The sequence below is a fragment of the Myotis daubentonii genome, chromosome 10 (genome assembly GCF_963259705.1).
Source record: "Myotis daubentonii chromosome 10, mMyoDau2.1, whole genome shotgun sequence".
Taxonomy (NCBI): Eukaryota; Metazoa; Chordata; class Mammalia; order Chiroptera; family Vespertilionidae; genus Myotis; species Myotis daubentonii.
Window position 1 is genome coordinate 39,730,474 of NC_081849.1, and position 22,564 is coordinate 39,753,037.

Genomic DNA, 22,564 nt, shown 5'->3' on the forward strand with positions numbered 1-22,564 from the left:
TGAGGGGCTGATGGCTGTTTTCAGGCGGCCATGGCCCCCAGCCACCCAAGCTCCCAGTGGAGACTGGCTGGAAGCAGGTATCTGGAATTTATTTAGCTTTTATAATTGAAACTTTGTTGCCTTTTGTGGAGGCCACAGCCGGCCAGAGCAGACGGGAAGCTTGGCCCCCTCCATCGCCGGTGCAACCAAGCCTCCTGCTTGCTCCAGCTCCGAGGCTGCTGGCCGCCATCTTGGTTGGGTTAATTTGCATATAGTCACTCTGATTGGCTGGTGGGCGTGGCTTGGGTTAGCAAAGGTACGGTCAGTTAGCACCTTTGTCTTTTATTAGTGTAGATAAGCACATTTAAAAATATATGTATTATATCTTTAGAGTTAATGCTTTCTTTTCTAGCTGTATCTTCTAGTATTTGAAATATAATAAACCACTTAAAAATAGTCCCATTTATTATTTCAAATCTAAATAATACAATTAAATACAAAATCCTAAAATTCTAAGTCCTCAATGAGAGTTGTGTAATTTCTACAAATCTTATAAATCTCTGGGCTATACTGATAAGCCTTCAAAAAGATGATAGATTATTGAATAATTATAAAATATATAGATTATCATTATGTGTGAAGCACTCTGCAAAATAAAGAATATATAAATATTAATAGCAAGACATTGCTGTTGTTTCCAAAGAGTTTAAATGGGGTGGAGGTAAATTACACACTAAATACAAAGTAAAAAAAAAAAAAAAAAGAACCTCATGTACTTATAGGCAGACTATTATAACAAGTGACCAAGAAGCTTTAGCAAACCCAGCTGTAATCTGGGGAAGGGGTGATTTCTACATGAGGATGCTGAGGATGGATTCAAGAAGAAGTTACATGACAGTTGAAGGTTTTGAAGAATTAAAGAAAAGCCTAAGGTTCACAGGGACCGTTGAATGCAGCCATGACACCTAAATGCGAAGTAATGTTCCCAATGATGAAATAAAGTGACGGGTGTTCAGGAGTATTTGGGAGAGATGAGAGTCCAAAGCTAGTTTGGAGTTAAAGTTAGATTGATAGTTTTGTTTTGTTTGATGTTGTTGTTTACCTTTTTAAAGCATACATATACTTATAATGTATCATCTAACACTTCTTTTTAAATATATAAAAGTAGAAGTGTTTTTCATTTGCTCAGTATTTTCTCTTTTGCTTAGATGTGTTTTAGGCAAGATGTTCTTGCCTGTAAAGTTTGTTCAATTTACTACAATATTATTTTTATCTTGAAGTTACTTTTAAATTTCAGCTTTCCTAAACAATACATGCAATGAAGATATTTGTAAATGTAAGGTGCAAAAGAAAAATAGACTGTCTAGAATAAGACTTTTATTCTGAATTTTACATGAAAGGCTTGTAATTTGGTAAAATTCTATTGACCGTATTGATTAAGGATGGGTCTTGTGTAGGAAAATAATGGATAGAATAATGATAAAAATTCTGGACTAAAACACTGAGAAAATGCAAACCAAGGTGATTCTGTTTAGGACACTAACAAATGGTGACTAATTAAAGCATTACAGTTTGTAAGAGTTAATAAATAACTTATATTAAAAAGCTAACAGAAATATTGTCCGTTTTATTTATCAGATTATGGATATTTACACTGCTTGAGAATCTGTTCAGTGCTATCTCTTAAAGAAACTAACACCGGAAATTAGTAAGTGCATATATTCTGCTTGCATTAAAATCATAAAGAAGATCAGATATTTTATCGTGACCTCTAGAATCAGATGCATTAATATGAGATAGGTATTTATACCAGAAAAAATAGATCAACCCTTTTGGGAAGAGGCAGAATAGCATAACTTGAAATAATCAATGGTGTTACGGCTCTTTTTGGTTTGATCAATTGATAATTAGTCCTTTCAATCTTGCTGCGATTTGAATCAAATTAACCCATTTGGTTCATATTTATTCTGACTTTAATACATATTTTTAAAATGTACTCCAAATTAGTTAATTGAATCATCTATAATTATCCATGTAATAGAGAGTGATATAGTAAGGACATGAAGATGATCATTCATGACAATATTTTATATATATTAGCAAATTATATCATAGAGCCATTCTAGGAAATATGAAGGATGACTATTGCACAGTGGAAGAAATTGAAGTGCACAGAAATTAATGGTTTACTAAAGGCTGCTGTTATTGCCATGGATATATGTTGAAATGAAATAATAACTTTTGTCTTAGTTCTATAAACAGGTTATATGACATTTCTTTTTTAAAAAATTTATCTTTATTATTGAAATTATTACAGGTGTGCCCTTTTGTTTGCATGTTATTTCTGTCAATAAAATGATTGTCATTTATTGCATTAAGCACTAGAGCAGATTCAAATATGTTCACATATATCATTATAATAAGAGAATTGAAACATTTAGGTAAAATATTTTATTATCATTAAGAATAATATTAATATAATCATGGTTATAAAAATAACAACTTTATTAACTACAGACACTTCATATACAAGTCATAACCACAGTGTTCCCTTTTTGGGTAAGCATCCTGCTATACCACTGAATAGGCAGCTTATCAGTTTCCTATTTACACACACAACACAGTCATAACACCACAGTATTCCATTTTCAGTTTCGTAAAGACAGAAACTTTTTGTGCAAATGGAAGTTATCTACTTAAAATTACACTGTCAAGATTTATAAGGTCCAGAAAGTTTTAATGTTTTCTTTTTTTGTATTAGTAAATTCTTAGTTCAGAACTTAATTTAACTTTAAAAGATAACCTATTTTTGGACTTTATTTTGAAAAGTAATTTGTTCACACTATGTCTTTTTATTCAAATTATTTTTGTTTTTCAAATGTTTGTCTATAAACATGAGGTATAATTATTTGAAAGCAGTCAATTTTTGAACCTTAGTAAATCATCACTTTAATGTTTTTTAGTAGTAGAGTTTATTAAAATTATTTACACCATGATCCCTACATTGCAAAACCAGTATTTCTTTAAAAACATATGTTTTGAAACAACAAGAAAATGCCCGACAGCAATTTTTAACTTCTTGACAGTGTTTTTTTTCTTCAAGAGAATGCTGTGGCTATAACATTCACTTTGTACAGTACCATTGGTACCAACAAGAAATATTCACAGGAATAAGTGAAATATAATTTTGCTATCACATACCATTATTGTTATTTTTCTTGCTTTCCAGTGTCTCATATTTCCCACAGTTTGAAACACTTAGATAGTAAGCAAGAGCCTGTTGATACTAGAGATTGGTTCAATAGAAACCATTTTACTGAGGACCTGCCCACAGCACATAGGTAAAAGTCATACATATTTTACAATAAAATTAAAGAAGTATACAAAAGGATTATCATCCCTTCTGCACAGCAGAGGCATTATGACACATATTTTAATTTTACATTACTATTCCTGGTAGACATCAGAAAATGTCCATAATTATAACAACATATGACCATTATTCAAGCAGCCAAAACAAAAATAGCAATGAAAACTTCAAATTTGAAAGATAGTTTGATCCATGACTCAAAATGAAATGGATTTTGGGATAAATTGGATTTTTCATGATTTGTAGTTTATTAAGAAAAGAATGCCCAGGTAATAGTATCCTTCACCAGATAAAAATATATGATTGTACCCTGTCCTGCCACCTAAAATAACAGATTTTGTTCATCTTGCTTTTATTGTCAATTCCTCCCTTTTCCCTCTATTACAAAGAAAACTTCCCAAAGGGAGAACTGTTTTGTACAACATGTCTGATGGCTTATTGGTGATGCTGTTTTTACTCTTCAATAAAATCCTTGGCCTTAATAAAGATCATTCAAGAGAAGCTAGTTGGAGAAGTGGGAATGCTGGATTTGAATCATTCAAATCATTACTTTTAAAGATCTGTAAGGAAGATTTTGTAAAAATTTAGAACCTATCCTATTACTCTTTATCTCACTTCTCGACAATATATGATATTCAGCTAATCACAACAAATACAGTAATATGATAATTTACTTATTATCATACAGAATACAAAATTTGAATGACTATTTCCCGTGGTGTTAGGAAAGATCTATGTAAAATGAAGTTAAGATCAAAGAAAGATATCTTGATAAAATAGCTCATTTATCAGATTCAATCTTTTAAAAAATTGAATACAGAGAGTTTGGACAAGTCATTTTCTTTCCTTTTATTTTACGTTTTTACTTTACTTGAGTAAAGTTTTATTAGGCTAAAAGACCTCCAGGTTGAAAAAAAGTATTTCAATTTTTTTCTTCAATATATACTTTAATGAATAATTTGAAAAGGGGCTATTTGCAAATCTTTGAAGGCATGAAAATTTTCCCCTGAAATACTTTTTAAAAATTAAAGAGGATGAGTTAGAAGCCAATCACAGCAAGTCTTAGAGTTACCTTACTGAAATACATTTTAAATACCAAAATACTTTTAAACTTCAATTGCATATTCATCTAAGATTTTAAAAAATACTATAGGAAAATAAATCTAAAAATATCTTACATAAAAATGTGGCCCTAAATTTGGAAGAAATGACCCTAATACGCATATCACCCTCTTCCCTTTAAGAATTAGAAACTACATAAAATAACTAGGATGATAAATACATGTAGCTACCTAGGTTAGGTGTTATTTAACATTGTGGGTCATGGACACACCTTCAATGCCAACCCTAGAGGTCATCTGCAGATTATATATCAGGATGAGCTTGTCATTTCTATTTTGCACCTTTCCTTAATATTTCTACTGGTCTTTACATTTGTTTGTTTTTTCTTAAGGAAAAACTATAAGTACTCTTTCAGAATACTTAAGGGTTACATTAGATACACCACAATTTGAACTCTAGTGCATGCACCTCTGTACCCAGGCTTGTGTATATGGGTACAAGTTCTTATAAAACATATGTATACTAATATTACAGGATACATAGTAAGGAGAAACAAATGAAATATAATGTATGGCATATGAAAGGTAATATAATTTAATACTGAGTTACAATTTTAAAAAGCAAGGTATAAATTATTTTTGTGAGGTTAAAATAATGTTTAACTTATGGTGCATTCATTCTTAAGAAACTAATCTTGGAAAGCAGTGTAGAGAGATTAATTGATTTTCCCATTAAGTCTTTTATCATCCAGCAATTATACCTTTGCATTTTTTAATCCATTCAAGTATCTTCAGGAGATATGTTACTGCACTCACATGTACCTTAATTCACTTCAACATTTACAAAATAACATTCACAAACAAAACAACAGGAAACACCCATAAATATTAATGAGTATCTAACAAACATGACACTCAAGTGTCTTAGGATTGTTTTAAGTGACATTTTAATTCCATGTTCTCTGAATCCTCATGTAAAAGAGAGTTGTATTGATGGAAATTTCAGGCACAGTTACATCAGCTATGACTGCGGTACCTTATACGTTAATATAACTTTATGTATCCATTTTGCATAATATGCTACTCGGACAAAGATGCCAGGGCGATTTGCAATGGCACATCCACGACCAGGAACAATAACCCCAAGAACCATTCTCATCTTATGTTGTTCACAAACAAGCGGGCCACCATAATCCCCCTAGGAAGAAGACATGTGACATAGCAACAAATAATTATTTTAGAAATAAAATTGAATGATTCATTAACATTTTCTATATAGATTTGTATCTCAAAGGTACATATATACAAAAAAGAGAATAACTTTAATTTAAATAAAATTTATGTACTAGCCCTAACCGGTTTGGCTCAGTGAATAGAACATCGGCCTGTGGACTGAAAGGTCCCAGGTTCAATTCCAGTCAAGGACATGTACCTTGGTTGTGGGCACATCCCCAGTAGGGGGTATGCAGGAGGCAGCTGATCGATGTTTCTCTCTCATCAATGTTTCTAACTCTCTATTCCTTTCCCTTCCTCTCTGTGAAAAAAGAATACAAATATATTTAAAAAAAATATATATATATATATATATTAAAAAAATTATGTACTAAACCATTAATTATCTTTCTATTGAATTAACTAAGACTGAGATAAGTACAAAAGTTCAAAGTGTTCTATAATGTGTAGTATTCATTTGAGAATGACATATTTTCCTCTTTGAAAGTGGATTTTTGCCTCTTTTGAATGCATACTAACACATAGCCACTGGTAGCTATTTAAGAAGGTACATTTTTATATTTATTTTTACTTTCTTCTGCTGTTTAAAATACGTTCAATACAGAAAATTTGGAAAATGTAGATAAATGCAAGTACCAAAAAAACCTGTAATTATACATGTTTAATGATTAAACTACATTAAATTTCCTCTTATTTGTAAAGCTTTTTTTCCTTCCTCCAATCCTGTCTCTAAAATGATCTTAACAAGTGAAACAAAAACATATAATTGATAAAAATAATTTTATTTACTATTTAGATATTGCTTTTCCAGGCTTAAAGAAGGAATGTTTTTGCACTTACTATTGGCATTAGTAGTTATACATAGTTATGCTTACATTTTATACCCCTCCTTGAGGAAGGCAGCCTGTGATTTTATGGCATTTTTTGTATGGTAACCCTGTTATATCATCAGATATAGATATGTGATAGATAGATGAATAGATTGATTTTTTTGTATATTTTTATATTCACATATATGGGATGGGGCAAAGTAGGCTTACAGCTGTTTGTATGGAAAATAATACAATAATGAATATATAAGAATACAAGAATAAACACTGTATTTCACATACTCATAACTGTAAACCTGCTTTTGCTCCCACCCTATATTTACACTATTGCTGTATATAATCATTATAAATGTGCTTCATCACTTTCATGAACTATGTAGCCTCTTACAATTGTGATAATGACTTTCAGCAACCTGGTATGAAGAAGAGTGTTTGACACTATCTTAATTCTCCCACAACAGCGAAGTGATGAGATAGAAATAAACTACTGCGAAATTTAGTTCTGTGATACAGGTGGAAAGAAGAGAGCTATCAACATTCTATGATGGAAAAAATCAAAGTAAGGGTGAAGTAGAATATAAAACAGTGAAAAAAAATAGTTCATTCTACGAGACTTCATATAAATCATGCCACATGAGTTAATAAATTTGATTTTAAAATAAAATCACCAGTAAACTGCTTTATCTTCAAAGCAATTTACATTGGGTACCTTTTACTGAATGTGATGCTACAAACATTTGGGAGATTTATTTTTAAGTGGTTTCAGTGATTTATTGCCCTGTGTTTTTTTTAAAAAAAAGAAATATATATTCTAGAGGATAAATCCATTCTTGAGAAGTGGTAGAATCAACCTGAAGTCAAATCTTGTCCATATAATAAAAATAACAGGTATGTGATAATGTGATGAAAACTCCAATGCTAAAGTTAGGGATCTAAGAATGTATAGATGATAAACCGGATTATAGGCTATTCCTGAAGAGCAGTTGCCAAAGCATTTTTAGTAATGGCAGTAGGGCTGGGATAAGTGCATAGCATCTTAAATGATAGCAAAGATTGGGTCTAGCTCAAACTTCATGCTCACAGGGATCTTAGTGGGGAAGGAAGGAAGGAAGGAAGGAAGGAAGGAAGGAAGGAAGGAAGGAAGGAAGGAAGGAAGGGAGAAAGGAGGGAGGGAGGGAGGGAGGGAGGGAGGGAGGGAGGGAGGGAGGGAGGGAAGGAGGGAGGGAGGAAAAGAGGTAGGGAGGGAGCATTCCTTTCTCCTTGTTATTTTCATTAGTTATAATGAACACAGTAATACTGACTTACTGGAAAAACAGGGAATTTAAAAGTGGTTATAAATATATAATCTGTTTCTAGCCATATCATCTTAAGCAGTTCTAAAATATTCTTAACTAAGTAAATGCTTTCTTTTCAGGAATAAATCTCAGAGCAATATATTTAACACATGCATTTCTATAAATATTAATGCTCCATACTTAGGCCATTTCCTACAAGTCAAAAGACATTTCACTAATACTGAATTCAATCTATGCTTTGCTACACATAATATTCTACAATTCCACAGCTCCCAGGCTTAAGGAGTGTGTTGTTACATTCAAAAATACATCTAAAGTAACAGTTTAACAGCTTGTCTATGTAAAACAGGGATAGGAATACTGCCAAGTTGAAAGAACAGTTGCCTAACAAATTATAATGTCCAAGCTCTTACAGTCATAGACTTTGACCTTTTGGTTTTTAAAATAGAATTTGTTAACACACACACACACACACACACACACACACACACACACACACACTGACTTAATGAAAAACACATTTAAAAGTTAAAAACTAGACATGTATTTCTTTTAAAAAATATATATTTTTTATTGATTTTAGAGAGGGACAGGGAGAGAAAGACAGAAACATCGATGATGAGAATCATTGATCAGCTGCCTCCTGCAAGACCCTAGCTACTAGGGATTGAATCCGCAACCTGGGCATGTGCCCTGACCTCCTGGTTCATAGGTGGACTCTCAACCACTGAGCCACACTGGTTGAGTTAGATAGATATTTCTTAATAAAAATATCAATATAGTCCACTTAGGGAGAATTTGGGAAGATTAGATAAATTTAGAAAAACATTAGAACAAGTAAAGCTATTATATCCAAATCCTATTGGATACTTCTCATTTATACAGCTTCTTTTAGAGTTCTGGCTCTATTAGTTTATTGGGGCTTTTTGTTTGTGTTTTGGGGTTTTTTGTGTTGTTTTTAGAGACAAATGCCATCATAGTTTACTGCTAATGAAACATGGATTTTATCACTGTTTAGTTTTTTTAAAAAAAGTACAAAGATAATACAGGGTTATCTTTCCCAATTCCTCTCTCTGGGAACATGTTGGTGTATAACGATTTTCGTTTGAAAAATATAGACAAAATAAACATGCAAAACTATGCTACTAATCACTTATGTCTTATTTGAAAAGCTCCCTTTTTACCTCGCATGGTCCCGCTGCAATATTTTCAGCTCCAGCACATATTTCAGATTCATTCAGAGTCACCTTCCCTTGATGATATTGGCTGCATTTCTCATTCCCCATAATAAAGAGATGTGCTACTCGTAATAGACCATCAGAGTTGATCACTAGAGTGGTGCAAAAAAATTTACAATTAATGAGCACAGGGTCCAGTGAGAAAAAATAAGAAACAAAAACAATTTTTAATAAAATAAATATGGTATTGCCTTATCTTATGAAAAATAACTTACATCCAGTGTAGCCCCAGCCGTAAACACTGCAAGTGGTTTTTTCAGGAATTATGCATCCATAATTGGGTAAATCAATTGTACTAACAAAATTATCCAGGACAGCAGGTCTGAAAAGACAAAATATAATGGTAGTATTCTCGATTGGATTCAGTACAAAATTAACAGATTGAAATGTAGTGTTAATATTTAATATGATGTTTAGAGAGAATAAAAAGTCATGTTTCTTAAAAAAGAAAACAGAAAAAGGGAATGTTTAATATGTAATTTAGAAATCTATAGTAGATGGTAGGTAAATTAGTTATGCACACATATACATTCATATCTTACACATGACTTATGTTTCTATAACAAATCTACATGAGAGCAGAAGAATAGCCACATAGTGCAAAGAGCTTTAACAATTTCAATCTAGGTTAAAAATACAAAACCTCCTATGGGAACTAACCTGGCGAGCTTCAGTAATACCAGATCTGATCCTTCCGGCCCGTATACCACCTGGGAAACATTGAGAACCTGTTTGCGTTTCTCATCTCCTCTTCCATGGACATCATGAATCCCAAGCCAAACCTCATAGTCTTTCAAGTCTTTGTTTCTAAGTAAAAAACAAAAAACGTAAAATATAATTTTAAATTGTGTAAAGATTATTCATATATATTATTTTACCTTACAAGTACAGAAAAATCACCTAAATTTAAAATCCATTCAAAGTATAATAAAGAGCAACATATTTATTATGCAAAGTTCTGATGGCTAAAAGTACATATAAGGGATAGCTTATAAACTGATGAAAATCTAAATGGCTGTTCCAAAAATTTTTGATTATGTTTTGCTAGAGAGAAAAAATTTTCAGGCAATTTTACTACAAAGTTTCCTTTCACTTCAGCTGTGTGTGTGTTTGGTTTCTTAATGGGGGTTGGTGATTTATACTAACAAAATCGGAGTGACCTACTGAGAATCAGGAAGTTAGCTTACAAATGCTGCCTCCCAGCTTTTTCTTACAGCGGTTCTCAACCTGTGGGTCGCGACCCCTTTGGCGGTCGAACGACCCTTTTACAGGGTCGCCTAAGACCATCCTGCATATCAGATATTTACATGACGATTCATAACAGTAGCAACATTACAGTTATGAAGTAGCAACGACAATAATTTTATGGTTGGGTCACAACATGAGGAACTGTATTTAAAGGACTAGAAGGTTGAGAACCACTGCTGGACTGTTTCCTTGGAAATTATTCCCAGGATGATCTGGAGGCAGTCTCTACATAAGAAAGCAGAAATGAGGATTGAAAGTTTTTGATAATTCACTAATGCCACCCCAATAAATTCAATAATAAAAAGAAACAAAAGCAGAAAAAATTTGTATCTAGAAATATAGAGTGCAAGAGGTTGTAATTAAATTATTTGCATAATTCTAGCAACTTTCCCCTCAAATTAGAGTAATGCCAATTGTGGGAAAAGGTGAATAGAAGCAGCACCCAGTAAGTAAGTATAATTAAGTCAAAGAAAATTTTGTTAGCTAAATCTTAAAAAAAAAAAAAATTAGTGTCTTCACCCCATGCTGGTTAATCTCTGTTAAATAAATATACATACTAAGTCTAAAGCTAAGTGGAAGCCATGCATATTTTTAAATGCTCAAAACAAATAATTGGTTTCAGAAACACTTTACCGAGAAGGGAAACACTGCCTTGCGGTAAGAATCCAACTTTCCTTTATCAATGATCCTCCACAGATATGTTTATTTCTACAAGAAAGAGGAAAGAGAAACAAGTAACATCTGTGCAGGAAGGTTGGCTGCCAATTAATGTGAAATCTATGTCTATGTTTGTTAAAAATAAATGCATTTGAGAGGAAAATGTAGAAATTAACCCAACTAGAATAAAATGAGTAATCCTTTTATCAGAAAGATGATGTTTGGTGACTGTAGCATTAGCATTTTTTTATAACGTGATTACAATTTTATGAAATCAACTTTATTTTTGTATGTGGAACCCTGCCACTACACACCAAGATTTATTCCTTGTGAGAGAAAGTATGTGCTACACATATAGGATAATTAGAATGAACAAAAATATGAACCATGAAAACAACATAGGCCTATTCAGTGTTTAATTATGAAAAATGCAAATTTAAGTTTGTATTTACACTCTAAAAGACATGTGGTGGCAGCAATATATAAAATTTGGACACTATTTCCTTCATTCATTACCATTATTTAGCTCTGAGATGTTAACTTAAAATACAACTGAGTTTGAATACATTTGTTTGTTCAGCTTAAGACCAGCAACATATCATTAAAACAAGTTTGCAAGACATGATCTGGAAAAATTTTAAGGTATTTGTGGAGAATAATAAACACTAGTACATTTATTTGGTGATATCCAAAATCTGTAAATCCATTGTTTTTTTGGCAGAGAAATAAAAAAAGTAGAACTTTTCACAATTTACATTTCCAAACTGTACAGATGTTCAGTGCTTGAGAGAATAATAGCAAAAGATTCCCAGATTAAGACCATGGTTATTTATGGCCTATACCACACAGGAGGATAAGAGTATATATCGACTTTTAATTTCTGTTCCTCTCAGTATGTGTTTTGGAAGAATAGCTAAACAGCTGTTGTTACTAGAGAACTTGGATTTAAGTTTATAGTACTCTGATCTAATGAAAAACAATTTTATCTACTTCTCCTCAGAAACTTCCAAAGGAGTATCCTTATATACTGTATTGGTAATAATAAATTCATATGTACATACCTCTTTTTTATGGAGTTATGAGATTTGCAAAGAATAACTAATTAATTTAGAGATGTGGATTTTTGAAACATTTTCTATAATAAATAGAATGAAACACTCCCCCCTAAATTTTTCAGCCTTCATTAAATCTTCATCTTGTACAATTAGCTTTAAAATTCTGATGAGTTTCAAAACTCTATTTCAGTACTACACACCTAGGACAGCTACCCTACAATTATCATCATACATATTTATAAAAGTTGGTCATTTATTCCTCAAAAGAAAGACATACTAGAAGAGAACTTTAGACCATCTTCTACCTGGTATATATCAAAGGATTCTGTTTGCTAAGAATTGTCTTATTTATAAAAGAACTTCGGTTTCAAGTGTCTCTTTTCTACTTTAATATCACTGTGACTTCATTGTAGTAACATATGTACTTTCTTTCTCTACCCTAGGAGGCTATAGTTCAAGGAACAGAGAGGGTTTCCCAAAACAAGTTATATTTGAGTTGGCATTTGAAGAATGAGAAGGATTTTCCAAGCACAAAATATGGAGGAAGAAAGCTACAACTGTAGTGGGAAGAACAGCACAAACGCTTAGAGGGGAAATGTAAGGTGTCTTAAAAACAATAGAAAATGTGGTTAGAATTCAGGTTCGTTGTGATGAGGTTCTAGTAAAGATGGGTATTGACAAAAATATTTTAACATTTTGATTACCATATGGTATAATGCATGTAGTATATAGAAAGTTTTAAGATCATATTTTGAGTTAACTCTCATTTTCAATGTAAAACTCTTACAACAGAATTACTAACCTTAATTTTTTTATAACAGTATATTTTGCATAGTTTGTTTCACATAGAACATACCATTCATTCTTTAAAGCATTGGGAAATAGACATGCCAATAATTTTTTATCTACACTAAATATTACAATAGCAGGAATACTCAACCTCACTATTGTTTTGTTTTTAATATTTATGCTTTGTTCTCACCCCTTTATTTTTATTTATTTCAAAGAGGAAGGGAAAGGGTGAGGTAGAAACATCAATGATGAGAAAGAATCATTGATTGGCTGCCTCTGCATGACCCCCCCTGGGGACTGAGCTCACAACCTGGGCATGTGCACTTGACCAGAATCAAACCTGGGACCCTTCCGTCTGTAGGCCGACACTCTATCCACTGAGCTAAACCAGCTAGGGCCATCACTATTGTTTATTAATATTTTTCTCAATGGCAAAATATTCTAGAATTTAAAATTAGTGCCATTCTCATTAGTATGACAAAGAAAATTCAAAATTTTAAAAGAAATATAAAATTTCTGATATAATTATGAATAGGCATGTTAGAAAATAAAGTCACAATATCCTGGAGTGGGAAATTAATAGCATATGCATTATAACTAGTCTGGTGATATCAAGGTATAAGTACTGTATGTTTTGCTTAATCAGAATTGAAGTGCCACTTGTAATTAGGACAATACCAACACATATGGGACTTCTGTGAACATTTAAAAGGGTACTGTACATATAAATGATGGAATACTACTCAGCTATAAGAAAGGATGAAATAGCGCCATTTGAGAACATTATGCTAAGTGAAATAAGTCAGTCAGAAAAACCTAGGGACCATATACTTTCACTCATAAGTGGGATATGAAACTGAAACTGGTGAACACAAAGAGTAGTGGGTTGGGGCAGAAAGGGGGTGGGGGCAGAAGGGGTTCCTAATATAATGGTGACAGGAGAAGATTTGACTTTGGGGGGTGGGCACATGGTGCAATATACAGATCTTATAACATAGAAACCCACACTTGAAATCTATATGTTCATGTTGACCAATGTCACCCCAATCAATTTAATAAAAAATAAATAAAAAGGTACTATCTGAAGAGGAACAAATTGCAAAAGATAGGGCTGTTTGGCAAGCAGAATGTCATCGATCCTCTCTGGAGCCCCCCTCATAGGAGTGCCCATGGGGAGGGCGCAATCTGCATGACCACATATGGCCATACTGCTGGGAATACACCTTCTGCAAATAATGTGTCATTATTAATTACCTGTATTTCAAACTAACCATCCATCCTACATTTGTTCGTGTTGGAATTCCATTTACAACTCGTAATTGTTTTGTTTTGGCGCAAGATATGACAGGATCTAAAAAGAGAACCAAACATAACTTATATACATAATTTATATACATACATTTTTAATTAAAAATTAATGTTGACATTATTACAGGAGTCCTCCTCCCCGCATTGCCCACCTCCACTCTCCCCTGCCTCCACCTTCCTTGGCCCTTACAAATGATTGTCCATGTCCATGGGGTATGCACATATATTCTTTAGCTGTTTCCTTCACTTTCTTTATCCAGGCACCCTCACCCCACTCCCCTTAACATTTTAACAAAACATTTTTTAATACTGTGCCTCTCAGCAAAGGTACCTAGGCAAACGTAACTACTATAATTCTGTCAGAAGAACATTTGAGGGTGAACATGCATTGTGGCTACAGTGCCAAATCAGGCCCCACATGTTTGCGATCCTCATCTTAGATGAATAACACAGAAAAACTAATCAACTCAAGGTCAACAGCATGGCCATGAGCATGACAGTGGCTTTCCTCACCCAGCACTAAGTAAGAACAGTTCTCCATGTCTCTTAGTGATTGTATTTTCCCCACCAACCTCAACATAAAATTTAACTATGTCATTTATGGTGGTAGTTTCTAAATGCCAATGCAAATCAAAAGCCTGAATGAAACAAACAAACCAAAACTATATTGGGTTTATTATTTCTGAAATAGTAAAGTGAGAATGCAGAGCAATTTTAAATTAGGTTATCAATATTTGAAGTATTGATATTATATCCAAATGACATAATTACTATGTTCAAATCATTATATCCAAATGACAATACAGAATTCTCTGAATTAAACTTTTTCCTGACCCTCCTCTTTGTCCCTTGCCTTATCCTATCAACTAGTCTAAAAATGACCTCTACTAGCTTCTTCAGCCTGGAACAAAGCAAGTGGCCTCTTAAATCAAAACACTTGAATGATTTCCTTTAGCCCCCAAAATATGCAAAAATTAAAAACTAGTGGCTCTCAACAGATTTTCTTAAATGGAGGATTGACGGAACCTCTCAGGCTGTGTCATCTTTGGCCTAGTAGAGCATGCAAAGCGCTTTAAAAATAGAGCAAGATGGAGGTGCTGCATAATTTCCCAACCTTTTGGTTTCATTCCTTCTGATTTTTGCATCTTTATTAACTTAAAAAGAGGGTAAAGGTCCATACATTCATTTTGGCCAGAATTAAAAGAAATATAATGACTTTTTCTATGTTAAATATAACTTCTTATAATGTCTGCTACAGAATCGAATTTTGATATTTAATATGCAGTTACCTTTGTAACCCTATACATATGCACATAAAAAAATTAAGTAAAAATAGACTAACTTATTTTTATAATGGAAGTTAATATAGTGACAAAGTATTTTCCTATGAAGAAAGTAATGACTCATTTCTGACACATAGAGACACAAATATACAAAATATTACTTACGGTCTAAGTTGACTATTGTTGGTGTGGTATCACCTTCACCTGTAAAAATAAGTATGTACATATAAACATAATTCATACAGACTTACTTCTGTAATATGAAACCAAAGCTATATACTGCAATTGAAATGTCCATGAATTGGATAATTTACTAAAATTATTGACATTTTATTCAAAGATAAAATGTAATAGTACTCTTGTGAGTAATTGTGTCACTTTTACTGGACAATATTGAAGGTGTGTGCCTACTGGTAGGGGGTGATGTGGGGAAAGCCCTGTTTTATGACTGTGGAGGGTGTCTACTGGCATCAAGGAGCTGCCTCATCCTACCAAGACCCCCCAACATCATACACAAGGACCATTTCACTTAATAGCACTAATACTTATTATTGCTTGCTTGTGCCATTCATATCGATAAATTATGTTTTTACTGTAATGTGGCCCATTTATATTTTTTCTGAAAATTATTTTTTTTTTAAATACAGTGGAGGATAATTGAAACTTCACATGCCTCAGAAAACTTTAAGAATTCCAGAAGATAGAAATGAAAATCATCAATGGGAAAAAAGAATAACAATATAACGTTTTTCCTTAGAATATTTCAAAATTGTTTTTTCCAGATGATAGTAAAAAATATGGGAAAAAGAGAACACTAGAAACTGGAAATTAATTCTAACTAAAACTTCATAACTTACTCCTTTTTCATAACTTCTTTACTGAGGCTTAATTGCTACAAAAAGAAAGGCTTAGAAGATGCTAGGATTTGAGAGTACTTATGCAGTAACAAATGAGGCACAATACATTTCCTGGAGTTTAATGTCCGACTGTTCAGAAGTGATGGCATAGAGTTTAGTCAAGCACTGTTTAGACCCAGCTGCTTGTTAATCCCTGGAAATACTCTGAGCTCAAATAAACCGACAACAAAAGAATAATGGCATATGGATTCCTTTGTAATAGATGCAAATTTGATTGTTATTTATAGAGAATCTCAAGAGTTTTTACTTGAGCTCATTTACCAAGTCTAGGTATTTTAAGTGAATAAGGGTAAAGGAAAACATATAAATTTCATTATTTACTTTCCCTTTAGCTTATCCTGAGGGAGGGTTTTGTCTTAGAGTCAGCTGAGGTCAAGGTTTTAGTTTATAGTACAAATAAAGATTGAGGCTGATTGTGGCTCATTAAAACATCAAGGACAGTGGTTTTTCCACTCAAGTTAAGTACTTAAAATTTCTAAAATAAAAATATATATTTATTTCTTACGTTGTCCTGATGAAAAAGACTATTCTATCCTTAATTGCATATCAAGTTTTCTATTTCTTAGAATCAAGCTAATAGAACAACGCAGTATTTAGTTCATTTGTACCTTACTAAAATATTTAAAATTTAAAAATGTATACACATAGTAAATTGTGGACCTAAATAATAATTAATTAATATTATTGATATTAATATTAATTAATTATTGAAAATATATACAGTTTCCTGTTAAGCAAATATTTACCCCACTTTAGAATTAGCTGAGATACCACTTATAGTCAGATTTCTGGAGGTTCTGGGTTGAAAACTAGATTATGAATTTTTTAAAAGCATTCTACTTTCTTCTGTTGTACATTTTGAGCAAAACCTTGAAAAACTGCTCTCTAGGCCTTTTCCATTTTACCATCAAATACTATTCTCAATTTTCCTCTTTTACTTCTTTCCCACTATCTCCACCATAGTACTCAAATATGAAAAAAATATATATGTATTGATTCAACTTATATTTTGAAGAAGGAAAACATGTCAATTATAAAAGTTGTATTTATGTGTTGTGATTCAAACCATAAACTATTATTGAAAACAAAAGAAACCTTTTAATATATTCTTAAATTTTTGAGTCAGGTTCAAACGTATGAACATCACATATTTCTCCAGGCAAATATTGATTGCTCCCATTTTCATTATTTATTTTAATATTAATATATGTTTATTAAATAATTATATTTTCAATTATTTACATAAATGTCTCCTTTCTACACTGAAAATTATGTAAAGGTAAGAAACATTGTTTATATTGTTGTACTAGAGGCCTGGTGCACAAAAATTTGTGCACTTTGGGGGTCCCTCAGCATGGCCTGTGCCCTCTCACAGTCTGGTACCCTGCCGGGAGCCGGTCCATCCTTGCTGTTTCAAGGGACCTGGCATATATGGCATACGGTTCTTAATATGTTTGCTCACCTTCTTGGCGCTGTGTTTTAACCAAGGTCACCTCTCCAAGAAAGGTTGAATCCCCAGGTAGGGATTTTCCCCTGAAGTTAGGGAGGGAATAAAACCCCTCAACTAAGTGCCAGGCGGGTAATTAATCCCTTTAACTATGAACAATCATGCTTAAACTACATAATCTTTTCTCCCTGGAATGGAGATAAGAAACGCCCTAACCTTTGTAATAGAGATTGATAGGATTGAATCAACTGGTATAAATACAGTTGTAACAAGACAGAAACACTCAGAACTTAGAACAGAATCAAGAAGACAGAGCCTACACGGAGCCTAGAGACAGAAGAACTTTGCTGGAGAGAGCATGCCGGAGGATCCTGGAGAGGGACTGGCCTCAGAGCCTAGAGACAGAGCCTAGCGGGAGAACATGGCAAGGGATCCTGGACTGAACCTGACTACAGAGATTGGCAGGAGAACCTGACTGGAACCTGGACACTGAACCTGACTGGAGTACCTGGACAGAACCTGGCTGGAGATCCTAAGCAGAGCCTCTCTGGAGATCAAGACCAGAACTTGGCTGGAGATCCTGGCTAGGCTGCTGATCAACTGAACGCTGTCTCCGTGTCATTCCTTCTTCGCCGACTCCATCCACACCTTTGGGGACCCCTGGACCTGCTGGGGTTGGACCCCGGCATATGGCGCCCGAACAGGGACCCCTAGGTAAGCGCCCCACACTCGGGACGGATCGGACTCCACCGTAGGAAGAGGGTGGATAGTCTTCGCCGACTCCGTCCACACCTTTGGGAATGCCTGGAACAGGATTCCCCTAGGTAAGCCCCCCCCCTTGAAAACCCCCACACTCGGGACGGATAGGACTCCACCAGGGTGCTACAGACCCCCCTATAGAGGATAAATAGGGTAAGAAGGTGGATAGTACAGAACTTAGATTGAGAAGATGTGCCATACTGAGTCCAAAGAAAAGACTCTGTATTGATCTTTAGATTAAGAAGATGTGCCATACTGAGTCTAAAGAAAAAAGACTCCGTATTGATCTTTTAACACATATGCTTGTTAGCAGCGGAATTAAGGTTACTCCCAGTCAGATGGAACATTTTATACAAGAAATACGTCCATGCTTTTCTGAGGAAGGAAAGGTGCCGGAAAGGTAAATGTAGAGGCATGGGAGAAGGTAGGCCCAAGGAGCCTTATCCTTAACCCCACTGCAGCCTTTCCACCCTAGGAAAGTGCAGGATTGGCAAGCTCTCCCTGGGGTGATAGATCAGGACTCAGGTAATAGCAGAAAGCGCCAATCCTACTCTTAAAATGGATACAAGAGAGCGTTTCAGGTTTTTCTTTTTAATGCCTCAGCTGGCAGTCAGACATCCCTCTGGCAGCCGGGGAGTCCACTTGCCATCGGGGAGCAGGCCTAAACTACAGTCAAACATCCTTAGCGCTGCTGAGGGGGCAGGTGAGGCTCCCGCCACCACCACTGTGCTGGCAGCCGTCAGGCTGGCTTGTGGCTGAGCAGAACTCCCCTTGTGGGAGCACACTGACCACCAAGGGGCAGCTCCTGCATTGAGCGTCTGCCCCCAGGTGGTCAGTGTGTGTCATAGTGACCAGTCATTCCCAGTCCTTCTGCTGTTAGGGTCAGTTTGCATATTACCCTTTTATTATATAGGATACCTGATGTGTTATATAGGGCTTTGCACATAGTAGTAACTCAATTTTAAGTTGTTAAAAATGAATAAATAAATACAAACTTAAATGTAATAACTTGCCCAAGACACTTATAGTAATAGGGTTGGAATTCTTACCCGGAGGTCAGAGATAAAGCTCTTAATCACTACACTCTTAGTTGTTAAAAACTGAGATTTTTTTCTAAGCTGTATTGTGTTTATGTACAGATAAATGTCTAAACATTTTTCTAGTCTTATTTCTGCATATTTGATCTTAAAAATATATGTTAAGTATAATTTTGTAAGCATTTTTTAAAGTAATAAAACCTTTACATGATTTGTACCACAATTGTACCATGCAAAAATGATTTATTTAGTCTCTGCAGTTAAATAAATACAACCTCAAATTTTCTAAAGATAAATTTTATTAGCTTTTCAACAGTGGTAAAATGTAAATAAATCCTGGCTATAAATATTAGTTAGAAAGATGACAGTGTAAAAATATTTATTAAAATTAATGTTCGAAATAAATTGAAGTAAAAATGAGTTAGCTGCAATAGCATTTAATCAAATACTAGCAACACCTTGAAGTCTTTCAATAGCACAAGACAACTTTTAGTTTTAAAATGTTAGTTGGAAATATGTTTTTAAAACTTTTAAATTATTAGAGCCCTGTGTCCATTAGGTTTGTAATCCAAAGCTCAGTTCCCTGAGATTCTATGGGAGCATTTTACCCTATGTGCTAAAACTAAGCTACCGGGATTTTTACATATCTGGAATTCTGTAGAAAAAGCATTAGAACCTTTTTTAAAAGCCAGATCATTGACTTTTTTCCTTCTCATTGGCTAGTCTACTAGCCTTTATTAGTCTTTTTTTAAAATATATTTTTATTGATTTCAGAGAGGGAGGATGAGGAGGAGAGAGATAGAAACATTAATGAGAGAGAATCATGGACTGGCTGCCTCCTCCATGCCCCCTACTAGGGATTGAGCCCACAACCCGGGCAGATGCCCTGGCCAGGAGTTGAACCCGTGACCTCCTGGTTCATAGGCCAATGCTCAGCCACTGAGCCATGCCGGCTGGACATCCTTATTCTTAATCACAGAAACGTCACAAAAATTTTCCATGAGGTAAAAGTAATATTTAGAAAAATTACTTCCTTTAACTATTTTTTAAGTTTTTTTTGTGCCAAAGAAGTAGGCTTGTTTGCTTGTTTGTTTTAGCATTAAAACTTGAAAGACATCTTCTATAAAAGAACATTTCCAGGACCTACTCAAACCCTAATGTGGGAAAAACAGAACACCAGAGAAACACTAATGAATTCGAAAGGCTATTGATTGGAGCTGATGAGATGAAATATAATGATATTAATAGTATTCCTTTGCAAACATGTTTATTTATTATTATAGAGAATTTCTTTATTAAAAATAGTGATAGATATACTTGATTAGCATTGTGTTTAAGGTTTACCATTTTATGCTAAAATTTCACAATGTTTCCACTTAAGGTGAGAAATTATCTCTTTAATTTGTCATATATTAAGGAAAAATATAGAGTTGTTTATATTTCATGTTTTAAAACTAACATTTCTTCAAACCATTGCCTCTTTTAAAAAGGGTGCTTTTACTGTTATTTTCAAGGTACTTGCTGCTGGTTTGTCTCACATGTAAAACATTCTTAAAACAGACTAGTATTGAGTTTATCAAACTATGTCCTTTTTTAAGTAAGAAGGTAGTTTAACAGTGTTTCAAGATGTTTGCTATAAACATGGAGCTGCGAGATACATAGTATAGTACAATGGTCTCTTGCTACTGTACAGTTTTATAATAAGACTTTTTCACTCAATAATATATTGAGGATATATTTCCATATAAGTCGTTCTCAATGGGGGTATTTTCCCATGCTCCCTGACCATCACCACCAAGGGGACATTTGGCAATGTCTGGAAATATTTTTGATTGTCATGACTGGATGTATTGGTAGTACTATTGGAATGTAATGGGTAGGGGCTATTAAGCATCTTATAATGCACAAGACAGCCTCCCACAACAAGAGTTACCTAGCACACAGTGTTGCTAGTATTGAGGTTACAAAATTTCTCCATACTACTTCCAGATAAGCTTTCCCATTCACAAAGTAATTCAGAATCGAGGGAGTTGATCACCCATGCTCTCAATATTATTGGGCATTAACAATCATTTTCTTATTTGCCAACCTGATAGGTGGAAATTATTTCTTATGCTTTTATAATTTCATTTTTCTTAAAATTAAGTTTTAATATTTGTTTATCAATTATATTTATTTTTGAGGATTTGTTTTCTTTATTTTCCTCCTAAGTTATCTTTTTCTTACTGATATATAGGTGCTCTTTTATGTGAAGTATATCACACATATATTTTACATATACAGTGGGCCTTGACTTACGAGTGTCCCGACTAACGAGTTTTTCGAGATACGAGCTGTCTCTCGGCCGATTTTTTGCTTTGAGTTGCGAGCTAAAATTCGAGTTACGAGCCAGCTTCAGATACCCCACTGGTAGTTGGTGCAGCGAACATCACAGTGAACACCACACCATCAGCCCAGCATCACGTGTCTCACTCGTTCACTTTATGATTTGACATACGAGTAATTTGAGTTATGAGCTCCATCACGGAACGAATTAAACTCATAAGTCAAGGCCCCACTGTATCTTTTACTTTATGCACTAATACTCTTTTAACAAAATTCTCTTGGGCTCAAAGAGTGGATGGAATGCTCCATACTTCTTAGTCTTGGGCTAAATAACTAAGAAAATAGAAGCACCACAACCTCAGCTCTCTTCTTGGGATGGTTAGTGGGTTGGGGGCCTTTGCTGAAAGCTCTGCTACATTCAAAGGCTGAACAGATAGTACTGGTGATGAGATTGGGGAGTTCTTCCTAGAATAGTCATATTGGAGCCATGACCAATGACTGTTTCTGGATTCAATTTGAGAATCTTCTGAGGAAGGAAGGTCTTCTTTTAAAAGGTCAGCAGAATGACCCAGTTGGCATGGTTCAGTGGTTGAACATCGACCTAGGAACTAGGAGGTCACGGTTTGATTCCTGGTTGAGGTGCATGCCCAATCCTCAGTAGGAGGCAGCCAATCAATGATTCTCTCTCATCATTTGATTTTTCTCTCTCTCTCTCTCCCTCTCCTTTCCT

At 34.2% G+C, this 22,564-nt stretch overlaps 1 protein-coding gene across 2 annotated transcripts in view; it reads right to left on the bottom strand.

The window, feature by feature from the left end:
• Nucleotides 1-2,413: 2,413 nt before the first annotated feature.
• The window catches only part of HGF (hepatocyte growth factor), a 71,786-nt gene continuing 51,635 nt past the window's right edge, over nucleotides 2,414-22,564 (bottom strand). For both annotated transcript variants that reach the window (XM_059712157.1, XM_059712156.1), the window contains exons 12-18: nucleotides 15,515-15,553; nucleotides 14,013-14,109; nucleotides 10,888-10,962; nucleotides 9,667-9,813; nucleotides 9,222-9,328; nucleotides 8,953-9,098; nucleotides 2,414-5,608 (exon numbers count right to left, since the gene is read on the bottom strand). In XM_059712157.1, coding sequence (XP_059568140.1) covers nucleotides 5,432-5,608; nucleotides 8,953-9,098; nucleotides 9,222-9,328; nucleotides 9,667-9,813; nucleotides 10,888-10,962; nucleotides 14,013-14,109; nucleotides 15,515-15,553 — 788 coding nt within the window. In that variant the 3' untranslated portion in view covers nucleotides 2,414-5,431. The remainder of the gene's footprint in view (nucleotides 5,609-8,952; nucleotides 9,099-9,221; nucleotides 9,329-9,666; nucleotides 9,814-10,887; nucleotides 10,963-14,012; nucleotides 14,110-15,514; nucleotides 15,554-22,564) is intronic.